Below are 15000 nucleotides of genomic sequence, written 5' to 3'. Positions count from 1 at the left end.
CCGCCATACCACCCCACAGAGAGCACGCCACACCACCCCACAGAGAGCCCGCCACACCACCACACAGAGAGCCCGCCACACCACCCCACAGAGAGCACGCCACACCACCCCACACAGAGCCCGCCATACCACCCCACAGAGAGCACGCCACACCACCCCACAGAGAGCACGCCACACCACCCCACAGAGAGCAGCCACACCACCCTACAGAGAGTAAGCCACACCACCCCACAGAGAGCAGGTACAGCACCCCACAGAGAGCAAGCCACACCACCCCACAGAGAGCAGCCACACCACCCCACAGAGAACAAGCCACACCACCCCACAGAGAGCAGCCACACCACCCCACAGAGAGCAAGCCACACCACCCCACAGAGAGCAGCCACACCACCCCACAGAGAGCACGCCACACCACCCCACAGAGAGCAGCCACACCACCTCACAGAGAGCACGCCACACCACCTCACAGAGAGCAGCCACACCACCTCATAGAGAGCAGCCACACCACCCCACAGAGAGCAGCCACACCACCCCACAGAGAGCAGCCACACCACCCCACAGAGAGCAGCCACACCACCCCACAGAGAGCAGCCACACCACCCCACAGAGAGCAGCCACACCACCCCACAGAGAGCAGCCACACCACCTCACAGAGAGCACGCCACACCACCTCACAGAGAGCAGCCACACCACCTCACAGAGAGCAGCCACACCACCCCACAGAGAGCAAGCCACACCACCCCACAGAGAGCAGCCACACCACCCCACAGAGAGCAAGCCACACCACCCCACAGAGAGCAGCCACACCACCCCACAGAGAGCACGCCACACCACCCCACAGAGAGCAGCCACACCACCTCACAGAGAGCACGCCACACCACCTCACAGAGAGCAGCCACACCACCTCACAGAGAGCAGCCACACCACCCCACAGAGAGCAGCCACACCACCCCACAGAGAGCAGCCACACCACCCCACAGAGAGCAGCCACACCACCCCACAGAGAGCAGCCACACCACCTCACAGAGAGCAGCCACACCACCTCACAGAGAGCACGCCACACCACCTCACAGAGAGCAGCCACACCACCTCACAGAGAGCAGCCACACCACCCCACAGAGAGCAGCCACACCACCCCACAGAGAGCAAGCCACACCACCCCACAGAGAGCAGCCACACCACCCCACAGAGAGCATGCCACACCACCCCACAGAGAGCAGCCACACCACCTCACAGAGAGCACGCCACACCACCTCACAGAGAGCAGCCACACCACCTCACAGAGAGCAGCCACACCACCCCACAGAGAGCAGCCACACCACCCCACAGAGAGCAGCCACACCACCCCACAGAGAGCAGCCACACCACCCCACAGAGAGCAGCCACACCACCTCACAGAGAGCAGCCACACCACCTCACAGAGAGGCAAACAGGAAGGGTTGGGAGAGTGTATATAAAGTGTGGCGGGAAGTGTAGAGCAGCAGGGTGTAGCGTGCAGGAAGAGTACACAGCCCGTGTGAGAGTGAGTGATGCGTAACACCGTCAATGACCCGTGTTCTAGCTGTTTGTAATTGTTCAACGATTCGTTTGGGCCGTAGAGAGCAACGTGGATTGTTTGTGTCGTTATTCTCCAGGTCGTTTGTTCTACCAGCGTCATGAACCCATTGACAGGCGGGCGTACCCATATTTGGTCGACTGAAGAATCTACCACTTACGGGGTATTCATGCCCATGCCACCTCTTGGGTGGCCTAACCTTCATCAATCAATAAATGGGCTGAAGAAACTCTGCCGTTTATGGTAATCAACGCGCATTGGAGAAGACATGCATCTACTTCCTCATCACAATCGACTTGAGAATGGTCCAGGACGGACCGAAACGTCGTCGTCCCTTCACCTTCTAGTGCGCTGCACTTGGAGAAGACATGTTGTGATATTGGTCTTCGTTCTCTGTTGTTTGTTGTTTTAGATTCAGCTACTGGGGACCAAACGTTCCAAGTAGCACGGCTATGGTGAGCCCGTAGTGGACCGTAGTGCACAGGAACGGGGCTGTAACTGTCGTTCCATCTTGCTGAGTCCTACATATAGTGGTACTTGATGGGGTACCCGGCGGGGCCCGAGTCTCGCTTCCCCCCCCCCCCTCCCCCATCTCTTCTTCTCTCCCTCTCACTCCCAATTTCCTTCCCTTTATATTCTATTCTCATATCATCCCCCTCTCCTCTACCCCCTCCCTCATTCCCTTTTCCTCCCATCTCCCCCCTCCTCCTCTCTCTCTCTTATGGTCTTTCTGACACATCTTTGGCTTATATGACTCTATATAGTTCCTCGCTCTGCTCCTCACTTGGTACATTGTTTGTCTGCCTTTGCAAATGTTTCCTTAGAATATTAGATGACGTTATCATATCCTCTCTATTCCTCCTCCCCTCCAGTTTGGTGAGGTCCAGTTCCTTCAGTCTTTCCTCGTAGCTCAGGCCCCACAGCTCAGGGACCAGCATTATTTATAATGTCACGCAGGTTGTGTATTGCGTCCGGAAGGTTCCATGCACCTTTGTCCAAGTTAATGTAGACGCTCCTACTGTTTAGCCAGTGTGGCGTACGATACCGCTGTTGTTCTGCTACTGTGTCTCTGAGGGAGCCGGTCGGCCGAGCAGACAGCACGCTGGACTTGTGATCCTGTGGTCCCGGGTTCGATCCCGGGCGCCGAAGAGAAACAATGGGCAGAGTTTCTTTCACCCTATGCACCTGATTACCTAGCAGTAAAATAGGTACCTGGGTGTTAGTCAGCTGTCACGGGCTGCTTCGTGGGGGTGGAGGCCTAGTCGAGGACCGGCCCGCGGGGACACTAAAGCCCCGAAATCATCTCAAGATAACCTCTGATCATTTGGAGGTTGTGTGTACCCTCAGGACTTTCTCCTCTTCTGCTGCGTGAATGACTCCTCTTCGGTCTGTATTTTAGGGTGGATCCTCACACTCCAACTCATATTCTCATTACTTTATATTTATCCGTGTTAATGTTCAGTGGTCATTGTTGGAGCCTGGAGCAAGGTGGTCTAGTTCACTTGGCAGGTTACCACCGTCCTCCTGTGTTCAGCCTTCTCGTTAGTTTTGCATCACCTGTAAACATTATTACGAAGGATCATAGTTCATCCGTCAGGTCGGTGAAATATATTAAGAATAGTATGGGCATGATCTCATGCCTATGATTCCATCTCTCTCCACTCTAGTATATTACCATATATTACATAACACTTCTGAATTCACCAGCCTGCTTTTCTACCTTGAGTACAACACTTTATTATTATTATTATTATTATTATTATTATTATTATTATTATTATTATTATTTTCTTCCATTTTTTGATTACTATTTTCTATCACAGTCGTGGTCACACATTTACGATGCTAAGCAACATATATTAATTTTCTTCCGTCGCCCATGGACAAAGTTAAAAATCTGTTAAACATATAGTTATATTATTTGATTTATTGAACAACTAACCACAGAAGGTGATTGTAGTGATATTAGGACTGTTGTGTGAGTTGTGTCGGATGCTCTCTAACAAGCAAGGAAGGTGTAGTGTGTCAGCTCTCCTCTTGGGTTTCAATCATCTTGCTCTTACACCCTAATTAGCTTGTCAGTGACGAATTGTAACATCAGTTGTTCAAAGTTGTATCGCTGGAGTCTCCACGGGGTCAGACATTTTAGGAACTTGCAGAGGAAGCTTCTTAGTGATTCTGGGTCGTAGTTCAGTGGGTTTTCTCTTTCTTTTCTTGTATTATTATTGTGACCGTTTTCTAAAAGCCTGGTAGCTGGTCTCCATTTTGTAATGACTTAAATACTAAAGTAATGGATCAACACAGCTGTTGTTAGTGTCTATAGTGTTCTTTCATGCCTGCCTCCCACCCGCTCTTATTCTTCCTCTCCCTTCTATCTTTCCCTCTCATCACTCCCTCTCGCCCCTCCCTCTCATCACTCCCTCCCATCACTCCCTCTCATCGCTCCCTCTCACCCCTCCCTCTCATCACTCCCTCCCATCACTCCCTCTCATCACTCCCTCTCACCCTTCCCTCTCACCCTCACTCTCACCCCCCTCACCCCTCCCTCTCACCCCTCCCTCCCCTCACTCTCACCCCCCTCACCCCTCCCTCTCACCCCTCCCTCCCCTCACTCTCACCCCCCAGTTCTCGTGCTCTCACCAACACCTCTTTAACTTTACCCAAGACTGACACCCACACACTTCCTGAGACTTCCTGATGTGTTCCATATTGGGCTCTTGGGCGGGCGCAGGTGTCCCGCAGGCTCTTGGGCGGGCGTGGGTGTCCCGCAGGCTCTTGGGCGGGCGTGGGTGTCCCGCAGGCTCTTGGGCGGGCGCAGGTGTCCCGCAGGCTCTTGGGCGGGCGCAGGTGTCCCGCAGGCTCTTGGGCGGGCGCAGGTGTCCCGCAGGCTCTTGGGCGGGCGTGGGTGTCCCGCAGGCTCTTGGGCGGGCGTGGGTGTCCCGCAGGCTCTTGGGCGGGCGCAGGTGTCCCGCAGGCTCTTGGGCGGGCGCAGGTGTCCCGCAGGCTCTTGGGCGGGCGCAGGTGTCCCGCAGGCTCTTGGGCGGGCGTGGGTGTCCCGCAGGCTCTTGGGCGGGCGCAGGTGTCCCGCAGGCTCTTGGGCGGGCGCAGGTGTCCCGCAGGCTCTTGGGGCTGGCGTGGGTGTCCCGCAGGCTCTTGGGCTGGCGTGGGTGTCCCGCAGGCTCTTGGGCTGGCGTGGGTGTCCCGCAGGCTCTTGGGCTGGCGTGGGTGTCCCGCAGGCTCTTGGGCGGGCGCAGGTGTCCCGCAGGCTCTTGGGCGGGCGCAGGTGTCCCGCAGGCTCTTGGGGCTGGCGTGGGTGTCCCGCAGGCTCTTGGGGCTGGCGTGGGTGTCCCGCAGGCTCTTGGGCTGGCGTGGGTGTCCCGCAGGCTCTTGGGCTGGCGTGGGTGTCCCTCAGGCTCTTGGGCGGGCGCGGGTGTCCCGCAGGCTTTTGGGCGGGTGCGAGTGTCCCGCAGGCTCTTGGGCTGGCGTGGGCGTCCCGCAGGCTCTTGGGCTGGCGTGGGTGTCCCGCAGGCTCTTGGGCTGGCGTGGGTGTCCCGTAGGCTCTTGGGCTGGCGTGGGTGTCCCGCAGGCTCTTGGGCTGGCGTGGGTGTCCCGCAGGCTCTTGGGCTGGCGTGGGTGTCCCGCAGGCTCTTGGGCGGGCGCGGGTGTCCCGCAGGCTCTTGGGCGGGCGCGAGTGTCCCGCAGGCTCTTGGGCGGGCGCGGGTGTCCCGCAGGCTCTTGGGCGGGCGCGAGTGTCCCGCAGGCTCTTGGGCTGGCGTGGGTGTCCCGTAGGCTCTTGGGCTGGCGTGGGTGTCCCGCAGGCTCTTGGGCTGGCGTGGGTGTCCCGCAGGCTCTTGGGCGGGCGCGGGTGTCCCGCAGGCTCTTGAGGCGGGCGCGGGTGTCCCGCAGGCTCTTGGGCGGGCGCGGGTGTCCCGCAGGCTCTTGGGCGGGCGCGGGTGTCCCGCAGGCTCTTGGGGCTGGCGTGGGTGTCCCGCAGGCTCTTGGGCGGGCGCGGGTGTCCCGCAGGCTCTTGAGGCGGGCGCGGGTGTCCCGCAGGCTCTTGGGTTGACTTAATGTCTTGTATGGTGTCGGGCCCTCCTTCACCCCGCCTCTTCCCCTACCTCCCCCATCTTCCACAACCTCCCTCAGAGCAGTCAGGAAAGTTTCGGACTTCCTAATAGCCTTATCTTTGGTGTCGTCATCTCCTGCTGGGAGAGAGGAAACTTTTGAGGCTGTGGCCTCCCGCCCTGTACTCACCTAGTTGTGCTTGCGGGGGTTGAGCTCTAGCTCTTTGGTCCCGCCTCTCAACCGTCAGTCAACTGGTGTATAGATTCCTGAGCCTACGGGCTCTATCATATCTACATTATAAACTGTGTATGGAGTCACCCTCCACCACATCACTGCCTAATGCATTCCACCTGTTAAGTACTCTGACACTGAAAAAGTTCTTTCTAACTTCCCTGTGAATCATTTGGGTACTAAGTTCCATCTGTGTCCCCTTCTTCACTTACCACCCATGCTAAACAGTTTATATTTATCTACTCTGAGAATTTTATAGTTAGTGATCATGTTTCCCCCAACTTTTCTGTCTTCCAGTGTCGTACGGTTTAGTTCCAGTAATATTTCTTCATAGCTCATACCCATCAGCTCGGGGACTAGCCTCGTGGCATACCTCTGAACCTTTTCTAATTTCGTCTTGTATTTGACTAGATGTGGACTCCACGTCAGAGCTGCATATTCCAGTACTGGTCTGACATACGAGGTATACAGTTAAAAGTCTGAATGATTTTTTACACAAGTTTCTGAAGGCATTTCTTATGTTCGCCAACTTTGCATACGCCGCTGATGTTGTAGTTTTGATGTGGGCTTCAGGGGGACAGGTCTGGCGTGATATCAACCCCCAGAACTTTCATCCTGATTCCTGATGGATTTCCTCTCCCAGCTGTTACCTTGTGTTTGGCCTCCTACCCCATACAACTTTCTTCATCACCTTACACTTGCTTGAGTTAAATTCTAGTAGCCAGTTGTTGGATCATTCCTTTACTCTATACCCTTTTTGCATTTCACAAGTTTCTGATTCCATGACATCGACAACGTCACCTGACTCCATCCACGCCCATCCACACATTCATATTCTCATCCATCAACACACTCACCTGTATATCAATATCAGTATTCACAACATATATGCATAGGCTCATCCACCCTCTCAAACCCTCATCCACACCTAGATACTCACACATCCACCAACTACCCCCACACTCACCCCCACCTGCCCCACCACACTCACCCCCACCTTCCCCACCACACTCCCCACACCTCCCCCACACACCTCCACCTCCCCCCCCCTAAGCCTCCCCCTGGAACATACATTCCCTCTCCAAGTTGTAGCAAGTTTTGATTGAGTGACTTTAGGAAGTAAAACTTGGCCAGCCATAAACCTGGCGCTCTTATCAGATTGCCGGAGGAGAGTGTTGGCGTCGGTGGGGCTCACACCTCTCTTACTGGTCATGTTGGCGTCGGTGGGGCTCACACCTCTCTTACTGGTCATGTTGGCGTCGGTGGGGCTCACACCTCTCTTACTGGTCATGTTGGCGTCGGTGGGGCTCACACCTCTCTTACTGGTCATGTTGGCGTCGGTGGGGCTCACACCTCTCTTACTGGTCATGTTGGCGTCGGTGGGGCTCACACCACTCTTACTGGTCATGTTGGCGTCGGAGGGGCTCACACCACTCTTACTGGTCATGTTGGCGTCGGTGGGGCTCACACCACTCTTACTGGTCATGTTGGCGTCGGTGGGGCCCACACCTCTCTTACTGGGCATGTTGGCGTCGGTGGGGCCCACACCACTCTTACTGGTCATGTTGGCGTCGGTGGGGCCCACACCTCTCTTACTGGTCATGTTGGCGTCGGTGGGGCCCACACCACTCTTACTGGTCATGTTGGCGTCGGTGGGGCCCACACCACTCTTACTGGTCATGTTGGCGTCGGTGGGGCCCACACCACTCTTACTGGTCATGTTGGCGTCGGTGGGGCCCACACCACTCTTACTGGTCATGTTGGCGTCGGTGGGGCCCACACCACTCTTACTGGGCATGTTGGCGTCGGTGGGGCCCACACCTCTCTTACTGGGCATGTTGGCGTCGGTGGGGCCCACACCACTCTTACTGGTCATGTTGGCGTCGGTGGGGCCCACACCACTCTTACTGGTCATGTTGGCGTCGGTGGGGCCCACACCTCCCTTACTGGTCATGTTGGCGTCGGTGGGGCCCACACCACTCTTACTGGTCATGTTGGCGTCGGTGGGGCCCACACCACTCTTACTGGTCATGTTGGCGTCGGTGGGGCTCACACCACTCTTACTGGGCATGTTGGCGTCGGTGGGGCCCACACCACTCTTACTGGTCATGTTGGCGTCGGTGGGGCTCACACCACTCTTACTGGTCATGTTGGCGTCGGTGGGGCCCACACCACTCTTACTGGTCATGTTGGCGTCGGTGGGGCCCACACCACTCTTACTGGTCATGTTGGCGTCGGTGGGGCCCACACCACTCTTACTGGGCATGTTCCCTTCTAGTATGGCCGTATACGTAGTGGGGCGGGGCCAGGCATGCTTACGGCGCCAGGAACAGACGGAACTGGAAACAGGAAGGAGACAGAAAGAGATGAAATATGGAGGGAGGGATGGGAAGGTGAGAGGGAAGGGAGGGATGGAAGAGGGGGGGACACATCGTCGTGCCTGTAGCGCCAACTACACGCTGCGGGAGAACAAAAAACACACAATAACTCGCAGAAATATGTTGTGTTAGATTCTTTATTGTGTAAAACACTATTTAAGCAGAGGCAGCGGGGTGGGGGGGGGGGGGGTTGTCTGTGTGTATTCACTTAATAGTGTTTGCGGGGGTTGAGCTTTGCTCTTTCGGCCCGCCTCTCAACTGTCAATCAACTGTTACTAACTAATTCCCCCCCCCCCACACACACACACACGCCCAGGAAGCAGCTCCTTAACAGCTGTCTAACTCCCAGGTACCTATTTACTACTAGGTAAGAGGGACATTCAGGGTGAAAGAAACTTTGCCAATTTGTTTCTGCCTGATCCGGGAATCGAACCCGGGCCACAGACTTACGAGTCCTGCGCGCTATCCAGGGGGGGGGGCCTCGTAGCCTGGTAGATAGCGCGCAGGACTCGTAATTCTGTGGCGCGGGTTCGATTCCCGCACGAGGCAGAAACAAATGGGCAAAGTTTCTTCACCCTGAATGCCCCTGTTACCTAGCAGTAAATAGGTACCCGAGAGTTAGTCAGCTGTCACGGGCTGCTTCCTGGGGGTGGAGGCCTGGTCGAGGACCGGGCCGCGGGGACACTAAAAGCCCCGAAATCATCTCAAGATAACCAGGCTACGAGGCCCCTACCTCGTGTGTGTGTGTGTGTGTGTGTCAGATATTTGAGGCAGCGAGTGGAGAGAGCCCTCGAGGACGTCTTCAGGTGTACACCTGTATGGGGTCGATGGTATGGAGAAAGATTATGCTGAGCTCATTAATAGTCTCTCGGGAGTTTGCAACTGGTCGAATGGCAACTACCCCCCCCCCCTTACTCACCTCCACCTTCCCCGCCACACTCACCATTCAATGGTTTATGGTGCTCGTGCAGGAAGTAGAGCGTGACGTGTGAGTCAATGGTGTCATCGGTAGTTTCAATCATATAAGAGCATTGGGCTATGGTTATTCAGTGTGTAAATGTCATGTACTCATGGCTCTTCAGTGTACATGTCATGTACTCATGGCTCTTCAGTGTACATGTCGTACTCATGGCTCTTCAGTGTACATGTCGTACTCATGGCTCTTCAGTGTACATGTCATGTACTCATGGCTCTTCAGTGTACATGTCGTACTCATGGCTCTTCAGTGTACATGTCATGTACTCATGGCTCTTCAGTGTACATGTCGTACTAATGGCTCTTCAGTGTACATGTCATGTACTCATGGCTCTTCAGTGTACATGTCATGTACTCATGGCTCTTCAGTGTACATGTCGTACTCATGGCTCTTCAGTGTACATGTCGTACTCATGGCTCTTCAGTGTACATGTCGTACTCATGGCTCTTCAGTGTACATGTCATGTACTAATGGCTCTTCAGTGTACATGTCGTACTCATGGCTCTTCAGTGTACATGTCATGTACTCATGGCTCTTCAGTGTACATGTCATGTACTCATGGCTCTTCAGTGTACATGTCGTACTCATGGCTGTTCCAGCTATTAATAACAGCTTACAGCCGAGTTAGTATATAATACGAAACGGCTAGGACATGTTTGGAAGTGTGCCACACATGTTATGATGGGAGACCCAAACACCTATACACAGGCACTCATTTTATGGACCTGGCGAACACCAAACACTCAAATCAAGGTCAGAACTGATCTCACTACTGATTACGAGGCACAGATGCTATACAGGGTGTAAGACTGAGGCGCTGGGTATCCGTAGGACACTGAACCCTTGTAAAGTGAAGTATACCCTAAATATGTAAAGTGTTTAAGGTATACTCAGAGCAACTATGATTGGTTCAGATGGTCGACCAACCACCTCACACGCCCCTCAACAATACAGGTCAACGGTTCTCAATGTATGTAAAGTTACCTTCCTCTAATCTCCAGGCATTGATTGGCCAAGCCTAAAATAACATTAGCGAACTTTTCAGTATGCTTAGATTGCTGTATGTAAATTCCGGAGCCACTCTGTATAGTCCACCCACTTGGACTAGCGACGGACTCGCGTCTTGCAGGTATACCCTGAATTCCCGACGGTCCAAGTGGTTTGGCACCATTCCTTCACCCCGATCCTTTTTTTGTTATCCTTGTCCTCGTATCCCTTCCAAGTGTTGTATACTTATACTTAGCGCTTTCTCCCGATAATTACCTGTAATCACAGTAGCACTCCATTATAACACAGTCGACGTCAACACTGTGGTCTACGGTGGATCAACACTCCTCTCACAGTGGCCCTGAGATCATCAACTACTTCCCGGTTACTTTCATTTAACACTGCAAGAAAGTCACTTAACTTTTGTTCACCCTAAAATAGACAGTGTAAGTGTTGTAATGTCCGGAATTGAGACTGCGCCTTCAAGATGTTGTCATGACTTGGTATTGAAATGGTTTGTGTCGGACTACTCCTTGCTGGCGGTGTCAGAGTAGTTGCTCCTAGAGCAACTAGTTCATATTGTATATTAAGAAGTATATACTTCTTTATATATTGTATAAAGAAGCCTTGCGCTTCTTTATGCTCATCTCAGCCAGAGGACGAGTCTTTCAGTAAGAATAATTATAAGACTCGTTCTGCCGTCACTTTGGTCTCGCTCTGGGGACCACCATAACTAGAATATCAGTCAGCGATCAGTTCGACATTAAAATTTATTTAAATAAAGTCAGCATTAGCTCACAGCTACGAGTATCAATGGGACAAAGTTAGGAAAGGAAATCAGGTTCGGTGAAGAGGAGGTTATTCCGTAAACTTTAGGATTATTTACTCACATTAAACAAATTGGGATGATGCTACGCTTCTCAGCACTCAGTGGCCGACGAGAAGGCAGTTTCCTCTGAGACCTTCGATGCCCCATGACCAAACTGAGGCTGAGGCAGGAGGCAGCGGTCGAAGAAATGTTGGTATAATTTATTCTGTAGTCTCAGTCACGCCACTAGAGTCTTTATGGATATCTAGAAGCTCGCTCTGTCCTGAAGCGTGCTTGAAGATATCCATAAAGGCACCCTGACAGACACCTCCAGGAGAGGACCTGGAGGTACATATATCAGCTCCCAGGGCAAGTATCACAGAAACTTTCATATTTAATACTAACTAGTAGAGCTCCAGTAATATTTGTAACATTATAAAGCGTATTAGTTTACACTTCAGGTATGACATCAAGTTAAACAGCCAGCAGAGAATGACGAAGCGAGCCCTTTATATATAATAGTATCAGTAATGGTGAGGAAATAATGAAGGTATTCGTCATGATAACAGGGTCATCGATACGCAGATAAGAGGAGCTCAAGTTCCCATCAGCGCTCTATATCATCGAGGTCACACAAGCCTGACAGATATTATCCTGCTTGTTGATTTCAAGTTCGCAATGCCAGATGTGTACAATTCCGTGTGCAGAACAAGAGCTGTACAACATTATGCATACTTACATGTGTACACTGCTATGTGTAGAGTTGTTTAATATAATAGACGTCTTCAAGAGAACTAGATAGTTTTCTTCAAGGAGTGCCGGACCAACCAGGCTGTGGTGGGTATGTGGGCCTGCGGGCCGCTGCAAGTATCAGCCTGGTGGACCGAACTCTCACAACCCAAGCCTGGCCTCGGGCCGGGCTTGGGGTGTAGAAGAACTCTCAAAACCCCATCAAGCAGGCATCAAGCAGGTATAATGCATCTGTTTCCGAGAGTAATTCGCTAGTATCCAGCTACGGGTATCAGTGTTAACTATGGCTTTATGGTGTCATATAGGCAGGCCTGTCGCAACAAACAAGGCACTTATTCTAAAGATACAGTTGATGAGCCTCGGGTTGAACTCTTGGAGTCCGACACTTGTGTATAAAGTGATCTTACACTTGATTTACTAGTTGGCTTAGTTATGTGTTTGGATTGTTGACACTTTGGTGTTTTTTGTGTTTGATTGTTGTTTTTAATTTAATTATATTTGTCCATTGACAGATAGACCGCGATGGAAGGAGTAGCAGCGGCCAGCGTGGCACAGCACAACGGTTAGTAGCAGCAACTCCTTTTCAACTTTCAATCCCAATCTACTGTTCTCAATGTTTTGTCAGCGGGACGCTTAAGGTGAGCTGTTTAAGAGCTGATATCGGATAGTTTACATGGGCCAAGCTAAGTTTGCTCCATTAGTTAATACCTTACTTCCAACATGTGGGATCGAGTACTATGTTTATCGAAATGAGCTTAAATCCTGCCCGAAACGCTTTGCGTAATAGTGGCTTTAGGCATTGTATGTACTACAGATCCATCAACTTTTGTATCTTACCTTGTATGTATGTACCTTACCTGAATAAACATTTGTATTTTGTATTTTGTTGTAATTACACACTTGATCTCCGCTGCACGGGTCAAGTGTCATTATAGATTTGTAACACCTTCGCTCACTGTAACATAAATTGATATATACAAATATTGGAAATCTATTCACATTTCCACAGTGAAGTTTATTATTGCTAGTTCATTGTGATGTTCATTAGCGTCAGTTTTTCTGATGTTTAAAATTTCTGACCGTTTATATATCAAATATTGTGACGGCTCGTGTGCTCATTGCCATTCCGGTAGCATGTGCAACATTGACAAATAAATACAACGAGTAGGAGCTTATCGAGTAGAAAATACAATCAGCTCAATGAAAAGGAGGTACAATCAGTCAGTAATTGAGATGGAGACGGGGAGTTTAGTGGATTGTGGAAACGCTTAAATCGGAACTTTTATCCTTGAGAGGGTTTGTACAATCAGTTGTCGGATATAGTTAAGGTGATAGTGAAGATGCTTCTGAGGACAATGATAGTGAAAATAGTACCGTGACGATGATGGTGATGACACCACTGAGGACGATGATAGCGGCATCTCATAACGACAACACTGTGTTGAAGACATCTGCGGCATTTACGGGGCATCAACACTTAGACAACAGTAATCCCGGCCCAAAAAGAAGAAAATGGAAAGCAGGAGAAGAATCCATGGTTTAATCAGGAATGTAAGGTAGCGAAGTAAATGAGTACAAGAACATGGAGAAACTACAGGAACAACAGAACACCGGAGAGCAGGGAGAGATACCAGAGGGCCAGGAATGAGTACCTCAGAGTGAGGAGAGAAGCAGAGAGACAGTATGAAAATGACATAGCGAGTAAAGCCAAGACCCAACCAAAGCTGCTCCACAGCCACATCAGGAGGAAAACAGCAGTGAAGGAACAAATGATGAAACTGAGAAAAGGGGAGAATAGATACACAGAGAATGACAAGGAGGTGTGTGAAGAACTCAAATAGAGATTCCAGGAGGTCTTCACAATATAACAATGAGAAGCCCCTGCACTAAATAAGGAGGCGGCAAACCAAGCAACCTTGGAAGAATTTGAATCAGATTCAAAAGGAATCTGTTGGAGCTGAATGTGACAATGGCTGTTGGGCCTGACAGAATTTCACCGTGGATACTAAAAGAGGGTGCAGAAGCAGTAAGGGTGCCACTCTCCATTGTGTATAGCAGGTCACTGGAAACAGGAGACCTACCGGAAAGCTGGAAGACAGCTAATGTAGTCCCAATATACAACAATTGTGACAGACAAGAGGCACTGAACTACAGGCCAGTTTCTCTAATTTGTTTACCATGCAAGGTGATGGACAAGATCGCGAGGAAAAGCCTCGTAGAATATCTGGAGGGAAATAGCTTTCTAACACACCACCAGCAAGGATTCAGAGATGGAAATCGTGCCTCGCAGACTTAATAGAATTCTATGACCAAGCAACAAAAATTAGGCAAAAAAGAGAAAGGTGGGTAGACTGCATTTTCTTGAGCTGTCAGAAAGCTTTTGACACCCCACTTTTGTTACAGCCCCATGAAAGGCTGTTACATAAGTTGGAACAACAGGCAGGAGCAAAAGGTAAGATGCTCCAATGGACAAGGGAGTATCTAAGCAAGAGGAAACAGCGAGTAACTGTGAAGGAGGAGGTAGCAGAATGGCGAGATGTCACCAGCGGAGTCCTACAGGGCTCTGTTCTTGGACTCATCCTGTTTCTAACATATGTAAACGATCTTCCAGAAGATATAGACTCATTCCTCCCAATGTTTGCTAATGATGCCAAAATTATGAGAAGAATAAAAACAGATAAAGATAGACAGAGACTACAGGATGACCTGGACAAACTGGTGGAATGCTATAGAAAATGGCTTCTAAAGTTCAACTCAGGAAAGTGTAAAGAAATGAAATTAGGCGAAGGGAGCAGGAGGCTGAACACAAGGTACCCTCTGGGAGGAGAAACCCTGCAAGAGTCAAATAGAGAGAAAGATCTGGGGGTTGATATCACACCAAACCTGTCCCGAGAGGATCACATCAAAAGGATATCATCAGCGGCATATGCTAGATTGGCCAACATAAGAATTTCCTTTAGAAACTTGTGTAAGGAATCGTTCAGGACCTTGTATACCACTTATATCAGACCAGTCCTGGAATATGCAGCTCCAACTTGAGTCCATACCTAGTTAAACACAAGATAAAGTTAGTAGAAGATTCAGAGGTATGCCACCAGACTAGTCCCAGAACTGAGAAGGATGAGCTACGAGGAAAGACTAAGAGAGCTAAACTTCACGTCTCTGAAAGACAGAAGAGTAAGGGGAAACATGATCACAACCTACAAAATTCTCAGGGGAATTGACAGGGTGGATTAAGACAAGCTATTTG

General features: G+C 51.1%; 2 protein-coding genes across 3 annotated transcripts in view; one reads left to right on the top strand and one right to left on the bottom strand.

The window, feature by feature from the left end:
• LOC123763480 (nascent polypeptide-associated complex subunit alpha, muscle-specific form-like) overlaps positions 1–8117 on the bottom strand; it is a 15913-nt gene extending 7796 nt beyond the window's left edge. Inside the window, exons 1-3 of the mRNA XM_069304506.1 lie at positions 6924–8117; positions 6193–6302; positions 4216–5581 (exon numbers count right to left, since the gene is read on the bottom strand). Of these exons, the coding sequence (XP_069160607.1) occupies positions 4216–5581; positions 6193–6302; positions 6924–8117 (2670 nt within the window). The remainder of the gene's footprint in view (positions 1–4215; positions 5582–6192; positions 6303–6923) is intronic.
• The window catches only part of LOC123763481 (mucin-22), a 355540-nt gene that overhangs the window by 21674 nt on the left and 318866 nt on the right, over positions 1–15000 (top strand). For both annotated transcript variants that reach the window (XM_069304642.1, XM_069304643.1), the window contains exon 2: positions 12263–12312. In XM_069304642.1, the coding sequence (XP_069160743.1) occupies positions 12273–12312 (40 nt within the window). In that variant the 5' untranslated portion in view covers positions 12263–12272. The remainder of the gene's footprint in view (positions 1–12262; positions 12313–15000) is intronic.

Source organism: Procambarus clarkii, chromosome 52, assembly GCF_040958095.1.
Source record: "Procambarus clarkii isolate CNS0578487 chromosome 52, FALCON_Pclarkii_2.0, whole genome shotgun sequence".
In the NCBI taxonomy this organism is placed as follows: domain Eukaryota; kingdom Metazoa; phylum Arthropoda; class Malacostraca; order Decapoda; family Cambaridae; genus Procambarus; species Procambarus clarkii.
The sequence above is the reverse complement of the archived record's forward strand: the minus strand, read 5'-3'. Positions and strand labels throughout refer to the sequence as shown.